Here is a 17,277-nt window from a genome sequence, read left to right on the forward strand (position 1 = left end):
GGTGGTATGTAAATTAAAGCAGTATTTACATTTGACCAACTTGAACAATATGATGAAACCTACACACACACACACAGATGAAAGGAGGCAGCACGAATGCTGGCAGCGTGAAGTGGGTGGAGTTGCCAATGGGACAAAGTTGAACATCTAGATGACTCCCAATACTTTTTTGATAATATTTTTAATGCAGTGCCATTTGAAGGATCAGGGGATTCTGGATTTGCTGAGAATGTTAAGCAATTGGTGTTCTCATTGATCACTAAGTAGGAGTTAAGGTTAGGGTCTGGTGATTTTCTTTACAATAAATGTGTTTATTGATCTTGCACAGGATACTAAAACAGAAAATTGCCTTCTCCAAACTGTTGCCACAAAGTCGGAATTATATATTTTATATAAATGATTTTATACACCAGCTAGTGTTAGTTGTAGCTGAAATACTTAAATGCAATAATTACATACATTTGGAGTGTATGTTTTGTTTAAAAGTTGTATGTGGTTTGGCACAAAGCAAAATAATAGATATTACTTCTAATGCTTCTTTTGCTTCTGTTATTACACAGAGGTGACAAAGCATTGTGAATTTTAAATTGGTATTTCTAAATGTTCATAGATCAAAATGTTTAAAAACCTTTGACACGAATCCAGCCTCTTTGAGCTCCTGGAGCCCCTCTCTCCAGGAGCACATGTTAGATGGTGATTGGTCTCCGGCTAATTACCCCCAGCTGCACCTCGTCTGAGTAAATGGATTTTGACTCTGGCTGTCTGGCGCCTTTGTGCCTTGTTTTGGTTTGTTTGCCCTGTTTGTCCTGTTGGCCTCTGTCTGTTTGTTAATGGAGTTGGTGGCGGTACTGCACCTGAGGAGGGGTTGTCACAACCGGAAGGGATGGCGACGAGAGGAGGGCGTGACACGCTGTTACAGGCGGTTGGCAACGACTGGGCTGTGAGTGGACAGGAGTTTGCAGAGGGAAGTGACGAATCAGGAAATGAGATGGTCCAGGGAAGCGGGAGTTTTGACGAGTGGAATGTAGTAAGGAGGAGAAATAAACGTAAACAGAGGGATAAATCGGATGAAAGCGATAGTGATAAAAGAGCAAATGAAGTGAAAAGGAGCAGAGAGGAATATAAGGTGTTCATTAAAATGGAACAAAAGAAATCTACGTTTGATGATTGGAGCCCTATGCAACTAACCAAAGTGATACACAAAGCAATTGGGGAGGTAAGATTCGCTAAAAAACTAAGAAATGGATCACTGATAGTTATCTGTAAAAACGCAGAACAACAAAAGAAAGCAATCAAAATAAATATGATAAATGGCAAAAAGGTGAAATGTTCAATGGGGTATGACAAAAAAATAATTAGAGGAGTAATTTTTGGGATCCCTTTGACTGAATCACTAGAATCTATTAAAGAAAATATAACGAATGTAAAAATAAGAGAAGTAAAACGAATGAAGATGAAAAGAAATGGAAATATTATGGACAGTCTATCAGTATTACTTACATTTGAGGAAGAACGGCTCCCGGAAAAGGTACTTATAGGATACATGAGCTATGAGGTCAGACTATATATCCCACCGCCGCTTAGATGTTTTAAATGTCAGAGATTTGGACATGTAGCTGCAGTGTGTAAAGGAAAACAAAGGTGTAGTAAATGCAGTGAGGAACATGAATATGGTAAATGCAAAGAAGGAGCAGTAATGAAGTGTTGTAATTGTGGAGGGGAGCACAGCTCAGCGTATCGCGGCTGCATGATAAGTAAGAGAATGCAGGAGGTACAGAAGATTAAAGCTGTGCAAGGGATATCTTACGCAGAGGCTACCAAGAAGGTCCCAAGAGACATACCTGAACTAGAAAAAGGGAAAAAAGATATGTACAAAAACAAGGATCAATGCGCTAAATGTGATAAATTAGATGAAGAAACATTATTGGTGAGTAAAGGTAACTTTGTACTTTTTATGGCAGAGATAATTAATTGTTCAGCACAGACAACTAGAAAAAATGAAAGGATTAAAATAATAATTAAATCAGCTGAGAAATACTTGGGTATGAAGGGGTTGTCCTGGGAAAATGTGAGAGATACGCTTAATGTAGAAGCACCACAGGTTCAGACAGGGACAGGATCTTCACAAGCATAATGATTTTAAATATACTACAGTGGAATGCAAGGAACTTAATTTCAAATGGGCAAGAATTTAAGAAGTTTATTGAAAGTTTAAGCATCAAACCTAGCATTATATGCATTCAGGAATCATGGTTGGTACCAAGGCTGGATTTTATTATAAAAGGGTACACTGCAGTAAGAAGGGATAGGAAAACAAGAAAAGGAGGAGGAGTTGTAACCTTTGTTCAAAGAGGACTACAATACAGGGAATTTAAAAAAGGGAAGGATATGGAATATATAATTATAGAAGTATGGTCAAACAAAGGTAGTGTGAAAATAATTAATTATTAAAACCCATGTCAGCGGATAGAGACAGGACATCTTAATGAAATCTGGAAGGATTTAAAAGGGAAAGTTATCTGGTGTGGGGATTTTAATGCACACAGTACATTGTGGGGTGAGAGGGATGATATGAACGGAAACGTAATAGAAGAATTCATAGAAGAAGAACAGTTAGTATGCCTAAATGATGGGACAAGCACAAGAATTGATATTGGGAGGGGCTCAGAATCAGTAATAGACCTCACTATAGTAACAAAAACAATGTCTGATAGATGTGAATGGGAAGTAATAAAAGAAACTACCATAGGGAGTGATCATTACCCCATAATAATTAGAATAGGAATGGAATTTAAATTTGATCGGGAAATTAGAGAAAAAAAATGGGTCCTAAATAAGGCAGATTGGAATAAATTTAGAGAAAATAGTGAGAAACTTTTGTTGAGAATTGAGAATAAACAAAACATTGAAAGGATAAGTAGCGAAATTAGTTCAGGAATAAGTAGTGCTGCGGAAATAGCAATCCCAAAAACTAAACTTAAGAAAATAAATAAAATAGTCCCATGGTGGACACAGGAATGTAAGAAAGTAATAAAAGACAGAAATAAAGCATTCAAAATCTTAAAAAAAACACATAACTTTCAAAACCTAATTGAATATAAAAGGACCCAAGCTATTGTCAGAAAAACAGTAAAATATGCCAAAAAAGAGTACTGGCAGAGGTTCTGTAATTCAATTGGTAGAACTACACCAGTGGAAAAGGTCTGGAGTATGATAAAGAAAATGAAAGGGAATGGTAAGGAATATGACTTTCCAGTATTGATACAGGACCAAAAGGTAGTTACTACTAGTAAAGAGAAAACAGAGTTAATAGCAAAGACTTTAGTTAATGTACATAGCACAAATACTTTGAATGAAGATGAAAAGAGAGCAAGAAAATAAATAACTGAAAAGTATCAGGTTCAACTAGAAAATGAGAGAGAAGAAGGAGACGTATTGAACATGTTATTCTCAAGAGCAGAACTTAATAACGCACTAAGGAAATTAGGAAAAACATCACCAGGGGAAGATGGAATATGTTATTGTATGTTAGAAAACCTAAGTGACAAGGGAAAGGAAGTGCTGATAAGTTTATATAACAGGATATGGATAGAGGGGCACATTCCAAGTGCATGGAAAGAATCAATAATCATTCCAATCAGGAAGCCGGGAAAAGACCCTAAATATCCTAGCAATTATAGGCCTATTGCTCTTACATCTCATATGGGAAAAACAATGGAAAAAATGATAAATGAAAGACTGTCATACTGGATTGAAACTAAAGGAATACTGCAGAATCATCAAAGTGGATTTCGAAGAGGAAGGAGCACTATAGACCCAGTTATACGACTAGAAGATGACATAAGAAAAGCTCAAATAAATAAAGAGACATTGATAGCTGTATTTTTTGACATAGAAAAGGCATATGACATGTTATGGAAGCAAGGTCTGTTAATTAAACTAAACCAAATAGGAATTAAGGGACGAATTTTCCAATGGGTTAAGGAATTCTTAACAAAAAGGACAATAAAAGTTAAAGTTAATGGAGAAGTTAGTAAAAGTTACATCGTTGAAAATGGTGTTCCACAAGGAAGTATTATTAGTCCTTTACTATTCTCTGTAATGATAAATGAAATATTCAAAGATGTAGGACAGTCGGTAAATGTTGCACTGTTTGCAGATGATGGAACTATGTGGAAAAAAGGAAGAAATATAGGTTTTGTGATAAACAAGATGCAGCAAGCTATAAATAGTATCGAAGAGTGGGCCCTGCAGTGGGGATTTAGAATATCAATCGACAAAACTAAAACAATGTTTTTCACCAGAAAGAGAACAGATTTAAATGTAAAACTTAAAATATCAGGGAAGGAGCTGGAAAAAGTAGTCATTTAAATATTTAGGAATTTGGTTTGATAAAAGACTTACATGGGCAACACATATTCAAAAGATAATTGACAAATGTAAAAAAGTATTGAACATAATGAGATGTTTGCGAGGTGTTGAATGGGGAGCAAGCAGAACTGCGTTAAAGGCTATCTACACAGGGCTCATTAGATCAGTGTTTGATTATGGATGCTTGGTGTATGGATCTGCGGCCAAAAGTTTAATAACCAAACTAGACATTATTCAAAACCAGGCATTAAGATTATGTTGTGGGGCAGTTAAAACAACACCGGTTACATCAATTCAAGTAGAGATGGGGGAGATGCCTCTACATCTTAGAAGAGACCAACTGGCCCTGGTATATTGGGCAAATCTTAAAGGTCATAATGAAAACCACATAAGCCAATCAGTATTAAGGCAGTGTCAAGAAAGAGTGAAAGAAAAAGTTAGAAGCTATGGATGGACAATAAATAGCAAAGTTAATGACATGGAAATAAAACAGTTAGAAGTAAGTCCTACAGTGGCATATCCAGCTGTCCCTCCCTGGGTACAAGAAAAAATAACAATAGACTGGTGCCTGTTGAACAAAAGACAAGAACATGAAATAGACAAATACTGGGTGATGAATTATATGGATAAAAAATACAAAAACAATACTATAATATATACAGATGCATCAAAAAGAACAGACAAAAGAATGGGAATATCATATGTCATACCAGAACATAAAATATTCTGTAATAAAAGAATAAATGATGAGTTGGCTGTATATACGGGAGAATTAGTGGCAATTCAACAAGCAATGACATGGATAGAGCATAATAGACCAAAAGAGGTGGTAGTGGCATCAGATTCCAGCTCAGCTCTATTAAGTCTTGAATTATCTCAGGTTGAGGCAAGACAAGATATTGTATGGGAAATAAAACAGTTGGTAAATGACATAACAAAATCAGGGACAAGAATTTCATTTGTATGGGTTCCGGCTCATATAGGAGTAGCAGGGAATGAATGTGCAGACAAATACGCAAAACAAGCAGCAGGAAAAGAAAGAATTGAAATTAAGATCAAATATAGTAAAGCAGAAATTAAAGGTATTATTAAAGCTAAAATGAAAGACAAATGGCAAGAGTTATGGGACACAGCACAGACAGGTAGACAGTTTTATAATATTCAAAGAAGAGTGGGAAAGGGCAGAACCACAAGCAGAGGAAAACAAGAGGAAGAAGTGTTATCAAGGTTGAGATTTGGACACACAGGGCTAAATAGCACACTAGCAATAATTAAGAAACATGAAAATGGGAAATGTAATTACTGCAATAAACCGGAAACAGTAGAACATGTAATTCTTCACTGCTCTAGGTATCATTATTATAGACTCAGATTAATACAACAACTAGAAGAAAATAAACTTAAACTGAATGTTCAGGACATCCTAAAAAAAAGGGTCAGGAGAAATTGATTTTAAGATTCTTTTTTCTTTTTTGAAGGAAACAGGATTAGTAAACAGGATATAGGAAAATAGACTAAAACTCTACAAACTACTGGTTCCATACTCCAGTCTAGATGGTGGCGGTAATGCACCAAAAAGCTAGTTGCCATCCGCCAAAAAAAACAAGAAGAAGAAGAAGTTTGTTAATGTTCATGCCTTGTTTAGTCTTGTTTCTGTTTTAGTTTAGTTCAGTTCTTGTTTAGCTTAGGATTCATGTTAGCTTAGCTTAGGGTTTAGGTTTAGTTAGGTTCATGTTTACTGTGTTTAGATTAGCTTTAGCATTAGCATTTAGCTTAGTGTTTAGCATAGGTCCTTTGTTAATGTGCCTTGTCTTCAACCCCGTCTTGTTTCTTGTCTATTGTTTAAAATAAATAGTGTAAATGTCTTCGCGTGTATGCACCCACTCTTGTCCGTCCTAGCCCAAATTGTAAAAACCTTGTTAAAGAACAAAGCAGCATTCATTTGGTTTCTGGTTTAAGTTGGTTTCTGCTATTGAATACAATTTATTTACAGGCAGTTTAAATGCTGGCTGGTGAACAGCAAAAACTTGTTCAAAATACAAAAAATGATTATGATCATCTAGACCTGCTGGTCTGTTCTGTTTATTTTTCTTTTCTCAATGCTGGGAGTGGAACTATGTAATTGGTGTAGTTTAAAGAGATACTAAATGGTTCAGTGTTTAATCCAGCGCTTTCTTACCAAGTACTTGTTCTGTGTGTTTTTTGTTTAGTTCCACTAAAGAGCATTGAGGTGGATCTGCAGGTTCAGGGACATGTAGCAACAGTAACCTCCACCCTTCAGTATGTAAATGAGGAAGAAAACCCACTGGAGGCCATTTTTGTCTTCCCCATGCCTTCTGATGCTGCTCTTTGCCACTTCAGTGCCAAGATTGCAGACAAAGAGGTAGTGGCCGAGGTACAGGAGAAAGAAAAGGTAAGTGAAAATAAACATTGTTTAAAGAAACATTGCTCATATAATACAAGGGTTAAAACAACTACCAACTACCAACCAACTTCAAGTCCTAGATGCTTTAGTTTGAAATGCTGAATTATTCATTTAAAAATAATAAAGATAAGTACATTCCTACCCATGAGCTCATGTATACAAATTAATGCATTCATAGTAGGGATGCAAATGTTACTGACTGTCATTAGTCAGGGCTTATAGCATCATATCAAAATGAACTCATCACTGAGTTTAAGATCAACAAATCTTTATACTTCATTTATTGAAAATGCTGTAATGTTGTGCATGCGGTTTTAATAGAGAATAGTAGCATGAACATTAACATTGTAACTAGTTCAATATTCAGAATGTAGAATTAAAACAAATCTGTAGAAAACAGTTCGTTACCAGCACTAATTAAACATGCTATTCATAAAGAATAAAGATGCAGTCGTTATATTGATGCTCTTCCTGACAAAACTGTTAGATGTTAAGCAGAGTTTTACTGTTGCTGGGACATGATATTAATATGCTGGTGTAAAATAGCACACAGATTCATATGTTGAACATGAGGTGATGCAAAACAGCTTCTCTGTTATTATTTAAATAATATAAATGCATAAAGTTTTACTGTTTAGGTTAGACTGTAGTGCTCTTTATGTTTATACTTAGAAGTAGCACATGGGCACTGAGAGTCACCTTTTCAATTTCCACTCTCAATTTAATTCTAATCTATCAGCTGTTGGAAATGAATTGAAATGACATTTTAAACCAACAACTCAAACACTAAATTCATTCATTAATTCATCTTAACCGCTTATCCAATTAGCAGGGGGTGCTGGAGCCTATCCCAGCTTTTAAATAGGCGCAAGGCACACAGTAACACCCAGGATGGGGCGCCAGTCCATAGCAGGGCAAACACACACACATACACACACTTATAGGGAAATTCAGTGTCTCCAATTAACCTGACTGCATGTTTTTGGACTGTGGGAGAAAACCGGAGCTCCCGGGGGAAACCCACACAGACATGGGGAGAACATGCAAACTCCACACAGAAAGGACCCAGACCGTCCCGCCTGGGGATCGAACCCAGGACCTTCTTGCTGTGAGGCGACAGTGCTACCCACTAAGCCACCGTGCCGCCCCCAAACACTGAATTAAATATCGGTTAACCGCTTACAGTGTCATGCTGATTGACAAATAAGGAATAAATGCGATTGTTTACAGGCAGAGAGTAGATCTAATTATTCAGATAGCTATGTTAAATGCAGTGGTATATATTTTTGAGCCACTAAAGAGCCTGTGATGATAACTTTGTTTAAATACTCATCTAGCAAGTTAACCTGTGCGTTTGGCTGTGTTTCAGGCACGGGAGGAGTATGACGATGCTCTCAGTTCAGGTCAGCAGGCCTTTCTGCTGGAGGAGAGTGACGAGAGTAGAGATGTGTTCAGGCTGAGTGTGGGATCTCTGCCTCCAGGCCAGAGTGCCGCTGTCACCTTCATCTACGCCATCGAGTTGTGTGTACAGGCTGATCATTCACTGCGTTTCTGCCTGCCTGCAGTGCTTAACCCACGATACACACCAGCTGGTACTAAACACATACACACTAACACTCACACACAAAATATGAATTATCATCACATTTCAATTTACACATAAGTAACTGAGGTCTGATACACCCTACCATCATGTACCTACAAAATGTTAGCCCCCTAGGCCAGGCACTGTTTTATTGTAATATACACTTACACATACATTAATGTGCTTAGATTAGGGGCAAAGGAAAAAAATGGGAGTACCTGGGGAAAATCCTTTCAAACACATTGACATGGAATATCCAATACATGATATTTATTGTGTTATGCAATACCAGATACACAACTTACCTAAATGCAGAAGTTCATGCTAAACAATAACTCATATTAAATTTACTTCCTCTTCTTTCCAGGTACAGGTGGTGGTATTGTGTCAGAAATAACATCAACTCCATCTGGTGGTGTTCCCTACTCTCTCTCATTTACTGTTCATGTGAACTCTCCAAACCCCATCACTAAAATAGAGTCCAAATGTTCTCTTGAGCCACTGGAGTTCCTCAACACAGACCACACCAAAGCAAAGGTGTGTAATAATAATCTAGCATCCTAAATATAACACCATGAATACAGCTCACCTTAAATTCCTACTTGTTTGTGTTGTGTGTGTGTTTAGGTGACCCTGAGAGCAGGTCATAAGTTTGACAGAGATGTCGAGCTGTTTTTGCATTACCAGAATCCTCATCAGCTCACTGCTATAGTGGAAGCTGGAACTCCAACTGCACAGCCAGGTAAAACTTCATCAATTAGATTAGTCTCAAAAGCAAACAAACAAAAACACATAATTTAGTAAACTATTGGAACCATGATCCAAATGTAAAAATATATGCTGCACTACAAAATTGATTTGAAATGTCAGCACTGTTTTACTGCTGTGCCACCCGAGTCTCAGATAAACAATTCAAAGCAATTTATGTTTGTCTTGATATATCCAAATTAACAGTTCATTATATATGATTAAATATATAAATACATTCTATTTCCTGCATTCAAGATTTATGTACAATGCGCTTTTAGATAAGTGAATATTCCATTACTGAACTATTGATCTATATGCAGGCCAGCTCTACAGTTTACAGTATACAAAAGTAAAAAATAAATAAATAAAACACGGTCAGGTGTCAACACATGTAGTGCATGTACCGCTGCATTTTGTCTGTGGTGCAGGCACATTATCCATGTTTTCCTCTGATTTTTTTTTTCTTTTTACACTTTTTAGGGACTCTAATGGGAGACCCTGTTGTCATGCTAAGTTTTTACCCAGAGTTTCCTCACTCAGTAATGTCATCTGTGTATTCATGTGGTGAGTTTATATTTGTAATGGACAGATCTGGCAGTATGAATCGCAACATGGCATATGCCAGGGTAAGTCAATGGCAAGATTTGATTTGTATCACAAGAAATTTTTTCCCTTTGGTTGTTTATGCAAAACATGCATTTATATAGAGCAGATAAAGTAATTTATAGTGGGTATTGAATGTCCTTAGGATTCTCTGATTCTGCTACTGAAGAGTCTCCCCATGGGCTGCTACTTTAACATTTACAGCTTTGGCTCCAAATATGAAGCTTTTTTCTTGTGAGTAAACCCATGCTTAATTAATGCCATGCACTTACAATATGACATTAATGATATCGGGTTATTAAATATCCAATTGGTAAAGTCAATTTTGTGTTTGGTGTGGTGTTTCACTTCAGCAAGAGTGTGAAGTACAGTGAAAAGTCTGTGAATAAGGCTGTGAAGAAGGTAAAAAAGATGGAAGCAGACATGGGTGGCACAGAAATTCTGCAGCCTCTGAAACACATCTATAAGCAGCGGTGCATCCCTGAACACCCCAGACAGGTAACATCAGTTAACATGCAAATCTGCAGTGCTTCCCTGTTATAGCCTAACAATCTAGCTTTCATTTAACTGTTTGTCTGACCTGTTAATGATCCTTATTTTTTTCTCATTTAGTTCATATACAGTGCATCCGGAAAGTATTCACAGCGCTTCACTTTTTCCACATTTTGTTATGTTACAGCCTTATTCCAAAATGGATCAAATTTTTTTTCCCCCTCAAAATTCTACACACACACACACACACACACACACACAAACAAACATCCCATGATGACAAAGTGGAAAAAAGTTTGCTTAAAATGTATTAAAAATATAACATGTACATAAGTATTCACAGCCTTTGCTTAATACTTTGTTGAAGCACCTTTGGCAGCAGTTTCAGCCTCAAGTCTTTTTGAGTATGATGCTACATGAGTATGATGGGAGCGTCGGTGCACAGACATTTTCAGATCTCTCCAGAGATGTTCAATCAGGTTCAAGTCTAGGCTCTGGCTGGGCCACTCAAAGACAGAGTTGTCCCGAAGCCACACCTTTGTTCTCTCTACTGTTTGCTTAGGGTCGTTGTCATGTTGGAAGATGAACCTTCGCCCCAGTCTGAGGTCCAGAGCGCTCTGGAGCAGATTTTCTTCAATGATCTCGGTGTACTTAGTTGCATTCATCTTTCCCTTTATCTGGACTAGTTACCCCGGTCCTACTGCTGAAAAACATCCTTGCATCATGATGCTGCCACCGCCATGCTTCACTGTAGGGATGGTATTGGCTAGGTGATGAGCGGTGCCTGGTTTCCTCCAGAGATGACACTTGGCATTCAGGCCAAAGACTTCAATATTTGTTTCATCAGAGCAGAGAATCTTGTTTCTCATGATCTGAGAGTCTTCAGGTGCCTTTTGGCTCCTTAACTCCAGACGGGCTGCCAAGTGCCTTTTACTGAGGAGTGGCTTACATTTGGCCACTCGACCATACAGGCCTGATTGGTGGAGTGCTGCAGAAATGGTTGTTCTTCTGGAAGGTTCTCCTCTCTCTACATAGCAATGCTGGAGCTCTGTCAGAGTGACCATTGGGTTCTTGGTCACCTCCCTGACTAAGGCCCTTCTACCCCGACCTCTAGGAAGAGTCCTGGTGGTTCCAAACTTCTTCCATGATGGAGGCCACTGTGCTCATTGGGACCTTCAATACAATTCCTTGGACGTTATGGCTTGGTTTGTGCTCTGACATGCACTGTCTACTATGGGACCTTATATAAACAGCTGTGTGCCTTTCCAAATCATGTCCAATCAACATGTCTCAATCAAGTTGTAGAAACATCTGAAGGATGATCAGTGGAAACAGGATGAACCTGAGCTCACTTTTGAGTGTCATGGCAAAGGCTGTGAATACATTTGCAAAAACAGACTTTTTTCACTTTGTCATGGGGTATTGTGTGTAGAATTTTGAGGAAAAAAGGAATTTAATCCATTTTGGAATAAGGGTTAGCATATGACACTAAGAAAAAGATGAGTTTCAGCAAGGTGTGATGGATGACATCACAAAACATGACTTTAATATTATCCTTGGGCACATGAATGCTCAATTCAACTGTCAAGGTTCTGAAGAGATTGTTGGCCCATGTGCATCATCAGATCTTTGTAATTGGGCATTTGACCAAGTAAGAGTGGTGTCCTTGTTTGAGACCTGTTCGTCTGCAGGACCTTCTTTTTTCAACTGTCTTTTTGTGTGCAGTTCAGAACCTCTTTTATTTTGGTGAAAACACTCAAAATCAAGTTCACAAACCAGAACAGCCAAAAAGGGCTATGAGAGAACCAGCCAAACGTTGGAACGTAAATGTTGGAAAACCAAATTTGCCCTCAATATCTGGCAGAAGGGGGTCATCGTTAAAGTACTGAAATGGGAAACATGAGTGCACCAACTGGCCAGGCATCACCCCTCCAAGAAAATTGTTCTGCACAGTTCTGTTTTAGTTACAATCCACTGCTGACCAACATCTATGAGTACAACAGGCAGGCATTTTTAAATTTAATCTGCATCTAATGTATTTATTACATGTTTATTTACCTTAAATAACATAAGTTAGATGTTAAGATATGTTGTTGCTGAACATGCATTAATGAGCATTCCAGTACCAGTTTGAAACATTGTTTTACATTGTATTCTTGTGACAGAATGTTGTTTAGGTCTTTGTTTATTGTCAAATGCCACTGGTTTTCTGATATATTTATTTTTTTCTTTCCACAGCTGTTTATTTTCACAGATGGAGAAGTAGGAAACACCAAAGAGGTTCTTTCCTGTGTGAGGCAAAATGCTGATTTTCACAGGTATGTACTTCTCACAGCTTACAATATCTGTAAACATTTTACTAGATAATTAAAAGACTAATGTGCTAAATATAATTCTAATTTAGGAAACAAAAAGTTTACTAACTTACATTTATAGCATTTAACAGACGTTTTTAATCCGAAGCGACAATTATGAGCCATTGAGAGTTGAGGGCCCTGCTCAGGTGCCCAACAGTAGCACTTGGCGGTGATGGGGTTTAAACCAGCATTCTTCTTATTACGAGTCCAGTTCCTTAACCACTATGCTAACACTGCCCCTTTAATTATTTATATTTTACATTTACACATGTTCATACTTACACATTTCTGGCATTTAGCAGATGCTTTTAACCCTTTTTTGGCCCAACATGGCAACTTGGCAGAGGTGTGGCATAAACCAGCAAATTTCTGATCACTAGCCAAGTACCTTAACCACTAACCTACCACTGCCACTTGCACCTGCAGGTTGGGGAAGGGGGTAGGGGGTTAAAAAACTATTCTGTACCATTAACCTAATATTTAGTCAAGCTATAAAGCACATAAAACATGACATACAACCTTATTGTACTTGTGTGATTTGTGTGCAAGCTGTGAACTTGCACATCTGTATTCTGAATGTTCTGGATTCTTGATCTTCGTATATGGTGTGGCATTTTCCAGAATTTTTTTGATTTACTATTAAACATATATTTTGTTCCTAATATAAAGTTGGATTTCTCTGACACTTCCAGTGTTGTTCGTACTGCCTGGGTTGCTTTTATCAAGTCATATTAATAAGTTTGTCTCATTGGAGGCGCTTTGAAAATGTAATCAACAAACTGAATCAAAGTTTAATCAAGTCAACTTTAAAGGAAGAAAGCGCAGCGTCAAGCTAAACTGCACCACCGCATTCCATAGGAAACAATAGCAGCACAAAAGTGGTTTTGTTACTTTTCATGTGAAAGCACCCAAACCTCTACAACTTCACACATCTACAGGTGACATTTGTTCCACGTTGGCTGAAAAAGGCTATGAGAGAACCAGCCAAACCAGTCAAATGGCTTACCAGGCTGTTCAGTGAATGTTTGAGAACCAAATTTGTCCCTCATATCTGGCAGACCGGTATCATAGTCAGACTACTGAAAGTGCACCAACTGGCCAGAAATCACCCCTCCAAGAAAATTGTTCTGCACAGTTCTGTTTTGATTCACTGCTGACCATCTTATTGGTCAGCAGTGTGGCGTTATTTACAACCCCATCTAATAATTTCATAATAAATATCAAATCGTTACATTTTAAGTTGCAACATATTTTTCTTGTTTTGTCTCTTTGTCTCAATTTGGGTATAGCCCACTCTGTCATTTACATAAATGGATGGGTTGAAGCTCAAGAAAAAGTGGAAAAGTTCATGAGTGATTATCAGTCTTATCTGAGATGGATTGACACCAAGTGACCATGTGTGCTATCTGTTGATGAGTCCACTTTTTTTTAAAACAATGGGCATTGTGTTCTTTGCCCAGAGAAAAAAAACAGACCATACCATTTATTACAATTTTCAAAATCCAGCAATTGTCACCTGGACATTTAACCTCCCACTGAAAACCTAACTAAATGCTTAAATTTTCCCCCCAAAAATTACATCAGATATGAATTATGTAAAAATACATACATTTATTTTGGGACTGTAATAATGCAAAACCTTTTTAAATATAATTTCTAAGGTAAGGAAACAAAAATAAGTGTAAAAAGTAAACAAATATACACATAAATCCATAATATGAGGAAATATAGGAAATCTACAAATTGTATGTGTAGCCCAAGTTATGTCAGTAATCATTTACATTTAGGGGCTAATTTGTGTGTAATTGTGTTGTTGTTTTCATAAATAATTTACACGAGAATTGTTTATGAAATATAATTACTTCATGTCCTTTGTTTGAGCAGGTGCTTCTCGTTCGGGATTGGTGAAGGCGCAAGTACTGCCCTCATCAATGGACTGGCTGAGAACGCCTCTGGCTACGCCCAGTTCATCACTGACACTGATCGCATGCAGGCTAAAGTACGACTTTTTTCACCGCAGCAAAAAACAAACAAACAAACAAATGAATGTGTACTACAGACTAGCTGCTTCAGATGAATCACATATCAGCTCAATAATCAGGATTTATTTTAATAATTTGAAAAAGCAAAATTGATTGACATGGCAAAGAGATGAGGGATAATGGAGATCATTGCATGACTCTCCATACATGATACTGATCCCTGTGTAAAGCCACATTATGCAGCTTTAACTTTTCTTCTTCTTCTTTTTTTTTTTTTATTTCCCCCCATTTTTCCCCCTAATCTAATCATATCCAATAGCCCTGGTTGCGTTATGCTTCACCTTTACCAATACAACCCTCCACTGCTGACTAAGGAGCATCGCAACTGACCCCCCCCGGACAAATGCACAGTACCGACTGCCTCTTCTCACCTGCACAAGGCGAGTTCATATGTGGATCAGCTTTGTGTACGGAGAGCCACAATCTGTCCACATCATTCCTCGACCCTTGTGCAGGCACCATCAATCAGCCAGCAGAGATCGTAGCTGCATCAGTTATGAGGAACCCTGGTCCGGCTTTACCACCCTGTATGTAATGGGGGTGTAAAGAGCTGAGATTCGAAACGATGTGTTCGAAATCTCAGCTCTGGTGTGCTATAGAGTCTTTAACTTCTCTTAACTTTTTTTCCCACACATATAATGTAACATTGTCTGTATTAAACTGTGCTTCTTAGGTGATGCAGTCTCTCCGCTATGCTTTACAACCAGCTGTGGTTGATGTAAGGGAGGTGTGGTCGGGTATGTGTACCACCCATCTTAGCCCTCCCACTAAAACAATCTTCAATGGTCAAAGGGCACTTATTTATGCCCAGTTAAAAGGAGAGGTAAGACCTTTCATCACTCTGTCTGTGGTTAAATGCTCATTTTCCATACATTTGGCTATATGGCCAAAAGTATGTGGAAATACTATTTGACTATAAGCAAATCCATAAGCATTTATATGAAGTTGAGCCCTCTTTTGTTGCTATACTAGCCTTCACTCTCTCTGGAGTTGCATTCCCCTGTTTTGCTGCTACTGGGGTTTCAAACAGTATTCAGACACCTTGATTTTTTGCATACTTTTTATTACGGATTTAATTTTGAATAGATTGCACTGGACATTTGAAGTAGCAAAAAATGGAAATCTTAAATGAATGCATCAAAATCTGAAATTTCTTCTGAAAGGAATTCACACCAATTATCAATACATTGTATTATACAAGCCTCTTTAGCAGCAATTGCAGCTGCAAATGTTTTTGGATATGTCTGCAAGCTGTGCACACATGTTAAGGCGATTTGGGCAGTTTATTCCATTCTTCATGGAAGATCATTTCGAATTGGGTCAGATTGGATGGCAAACTTCTGTGAATTGCCATCTGTAGGTCTTTCCATTGATGTTCAATTTCAGTTACACATTTATCCTTTACTGCATTAGTAGGGATGTTATTTTATTGCATAGCAACATTAACATAAGCTGCATTTTGGCTAAATGTATTGTTATAAATAATAAATACATATGTTTATAAGATTCTTGTCTTTATTCTTATTTGTATTGACTACTGTAGTTTATGGTAACACATTGTCTTGTGCTCTGTTGGTGAATTATTTGCTTGTAAAGTGATCTCATACATCTGTTAGCAATTGTTGTGACAAAAAAACTACAGTTCAAAATTAGAAAAGTGTTCAAATGTTTTTGGCCAAGTGTTTACTCATCCATTAGATTATAATTACACACAATTAGGCATATTTAGTTTTGAAGGGTGGCACGGTGGCTAAGTGGGTAGTACACTACTGTCACCTCACAGCAAGAAGGTCCTGGGTTCAATTTCCATGTGGGGCGGTCTGGGTCCTTTCTGTGCGGAGTTTGCATGTTTTCCTCGTGTCTGCTTGGGTTTCCTCCGGGTGCTTCAGTTTCCTCCCACAGTCTCCAAAGACATGCAAATTGAATTGAGACATTGAATTGTCCTATAGGTACCTAGCTGCTAGGATGCATAAACAAGTGCATTATAGTGCCGGTCCCAAGCCCGGATTAATAGAGAGGGTTGTGTCAGCAAGGGCATCCGGCGTAAAAACTGTGCCAAAATCAACAATGCGAATAATGATCCGCCGGCAACCCCTAAACAGGAGCAGCCGAGAAAATAGAGAGGCATATTTAGTTTGGAAGAACTATATAACAACAGTGAGTTAAAATGTGAGTCTATGACTGGTTTTCACCCATGATTAAACCACACCTCTGTAAATTGCCAGGACTGCCAAAAGCTGGACACCAGGAGAGAAGTATTGGTAAAATACCACCTAGGAGATCAAGAAGTCACTAACACTCTTGAGTTTTATCTCAAACCTGAAGAGAACAGTGGGTAATGTATAAATTTCATTCAATTGTTTTGTATTGTATCTTTTTAAAGTATTTAGCTGTCTCTTAATTAATTGATAGTCTCCTTCTCATATAGGACATGAGTATTCATGTAGCAATAAGTAGGTGGGTGACCTTAGCTGATGTAATATAAAAAGATCACTGATGGTGCCTGCTGTTTGTTAACGATATATTTGTTAGTAGATGCAAAAGAAAGCATGAGTCTGTTTAGTATGAGCATTAGTATTTAGCTATGACAACAGGTTTTGTGGTAAATCCTTAAAGATGTTTCACTTCTCATCAGTTGGGCATATGTTTTAT

At 37.7% G+C, this 17,277-nt stretch overlaps 1 protein-coding gene across 4 annotated transcripts in view; it reads left to right on the plus strand.

The window, feature by feature from the left end:
- The window catches only part of LOC134311821 (von Willebrand factor A domain-containing protein 5A-like), a 40,510-nt gene that overhangs the window by 11,846 nt on the left and 11,387 nt on the right, over positions 1–17,277 (plus strand). For all 4 annotated transcript variants that reach the window (XR_010011484.1, XR_010011485.1, XM_062993497.1 and 1 more), the window contains exons 3-13: positions 6,582–6,784; positions 8,166–8,388; positions 8,749–8,918; positions 9,009–9,123; positions 9,612–9,757; positions 9,880–9,968; positions 10,088–10,232; positions 12,465–12,544; positions 14,468–14,582; positions 15,299–15,448; positions 16,851–16,960. Coding sequence is in view for 2 of the 4 variants with exons in the window: in XM_062993497.1 (XP_062849567.1) it covers positions 6,582–6,784; positions 8,166–8,388; positions 8,749–8,918; positions 9,009–9,123; positions 9,612–9,757; positions 9,880–9,968; positions 10,088–10,232; positions 12,465–12,544; positions 14,468–14,582; positions 15,299–15,448; positions 16,851–16,960 (1,546 nt within the window). In the remaining 2 variants the exon portion in view is untranslated. The remainder of the gene's footprint in view (positions 1–6,581; positions 6,785–8,165; positions 8,389–8,748; positions 8,919–9,008; positions 9,124–9,611; positions 9,758–9,879; positions 9,969–10,087; positions 10,233–12,464; positions 12,545–14,467; positions 14,583–15,298; positions 15,449–16,850; positions 16,961–17,277) is intronic.

This window comes from Trichomycterus rosablanca, chromosome 1 (genome assembly GCF_030014385.1).
Source record: "Trichomycterus rosablanca isolate fTriRos1 chromosome 1, fTriRos1.hap1, whole genome shotgun sequence".
Classification (NCBI taxonomy): Eukaryota; Metazoa; Chordata; class Actinopteri; order Siluriformes; family Trichomycteridae; genus Trichomycterus; species Trichomycterus rosablanca.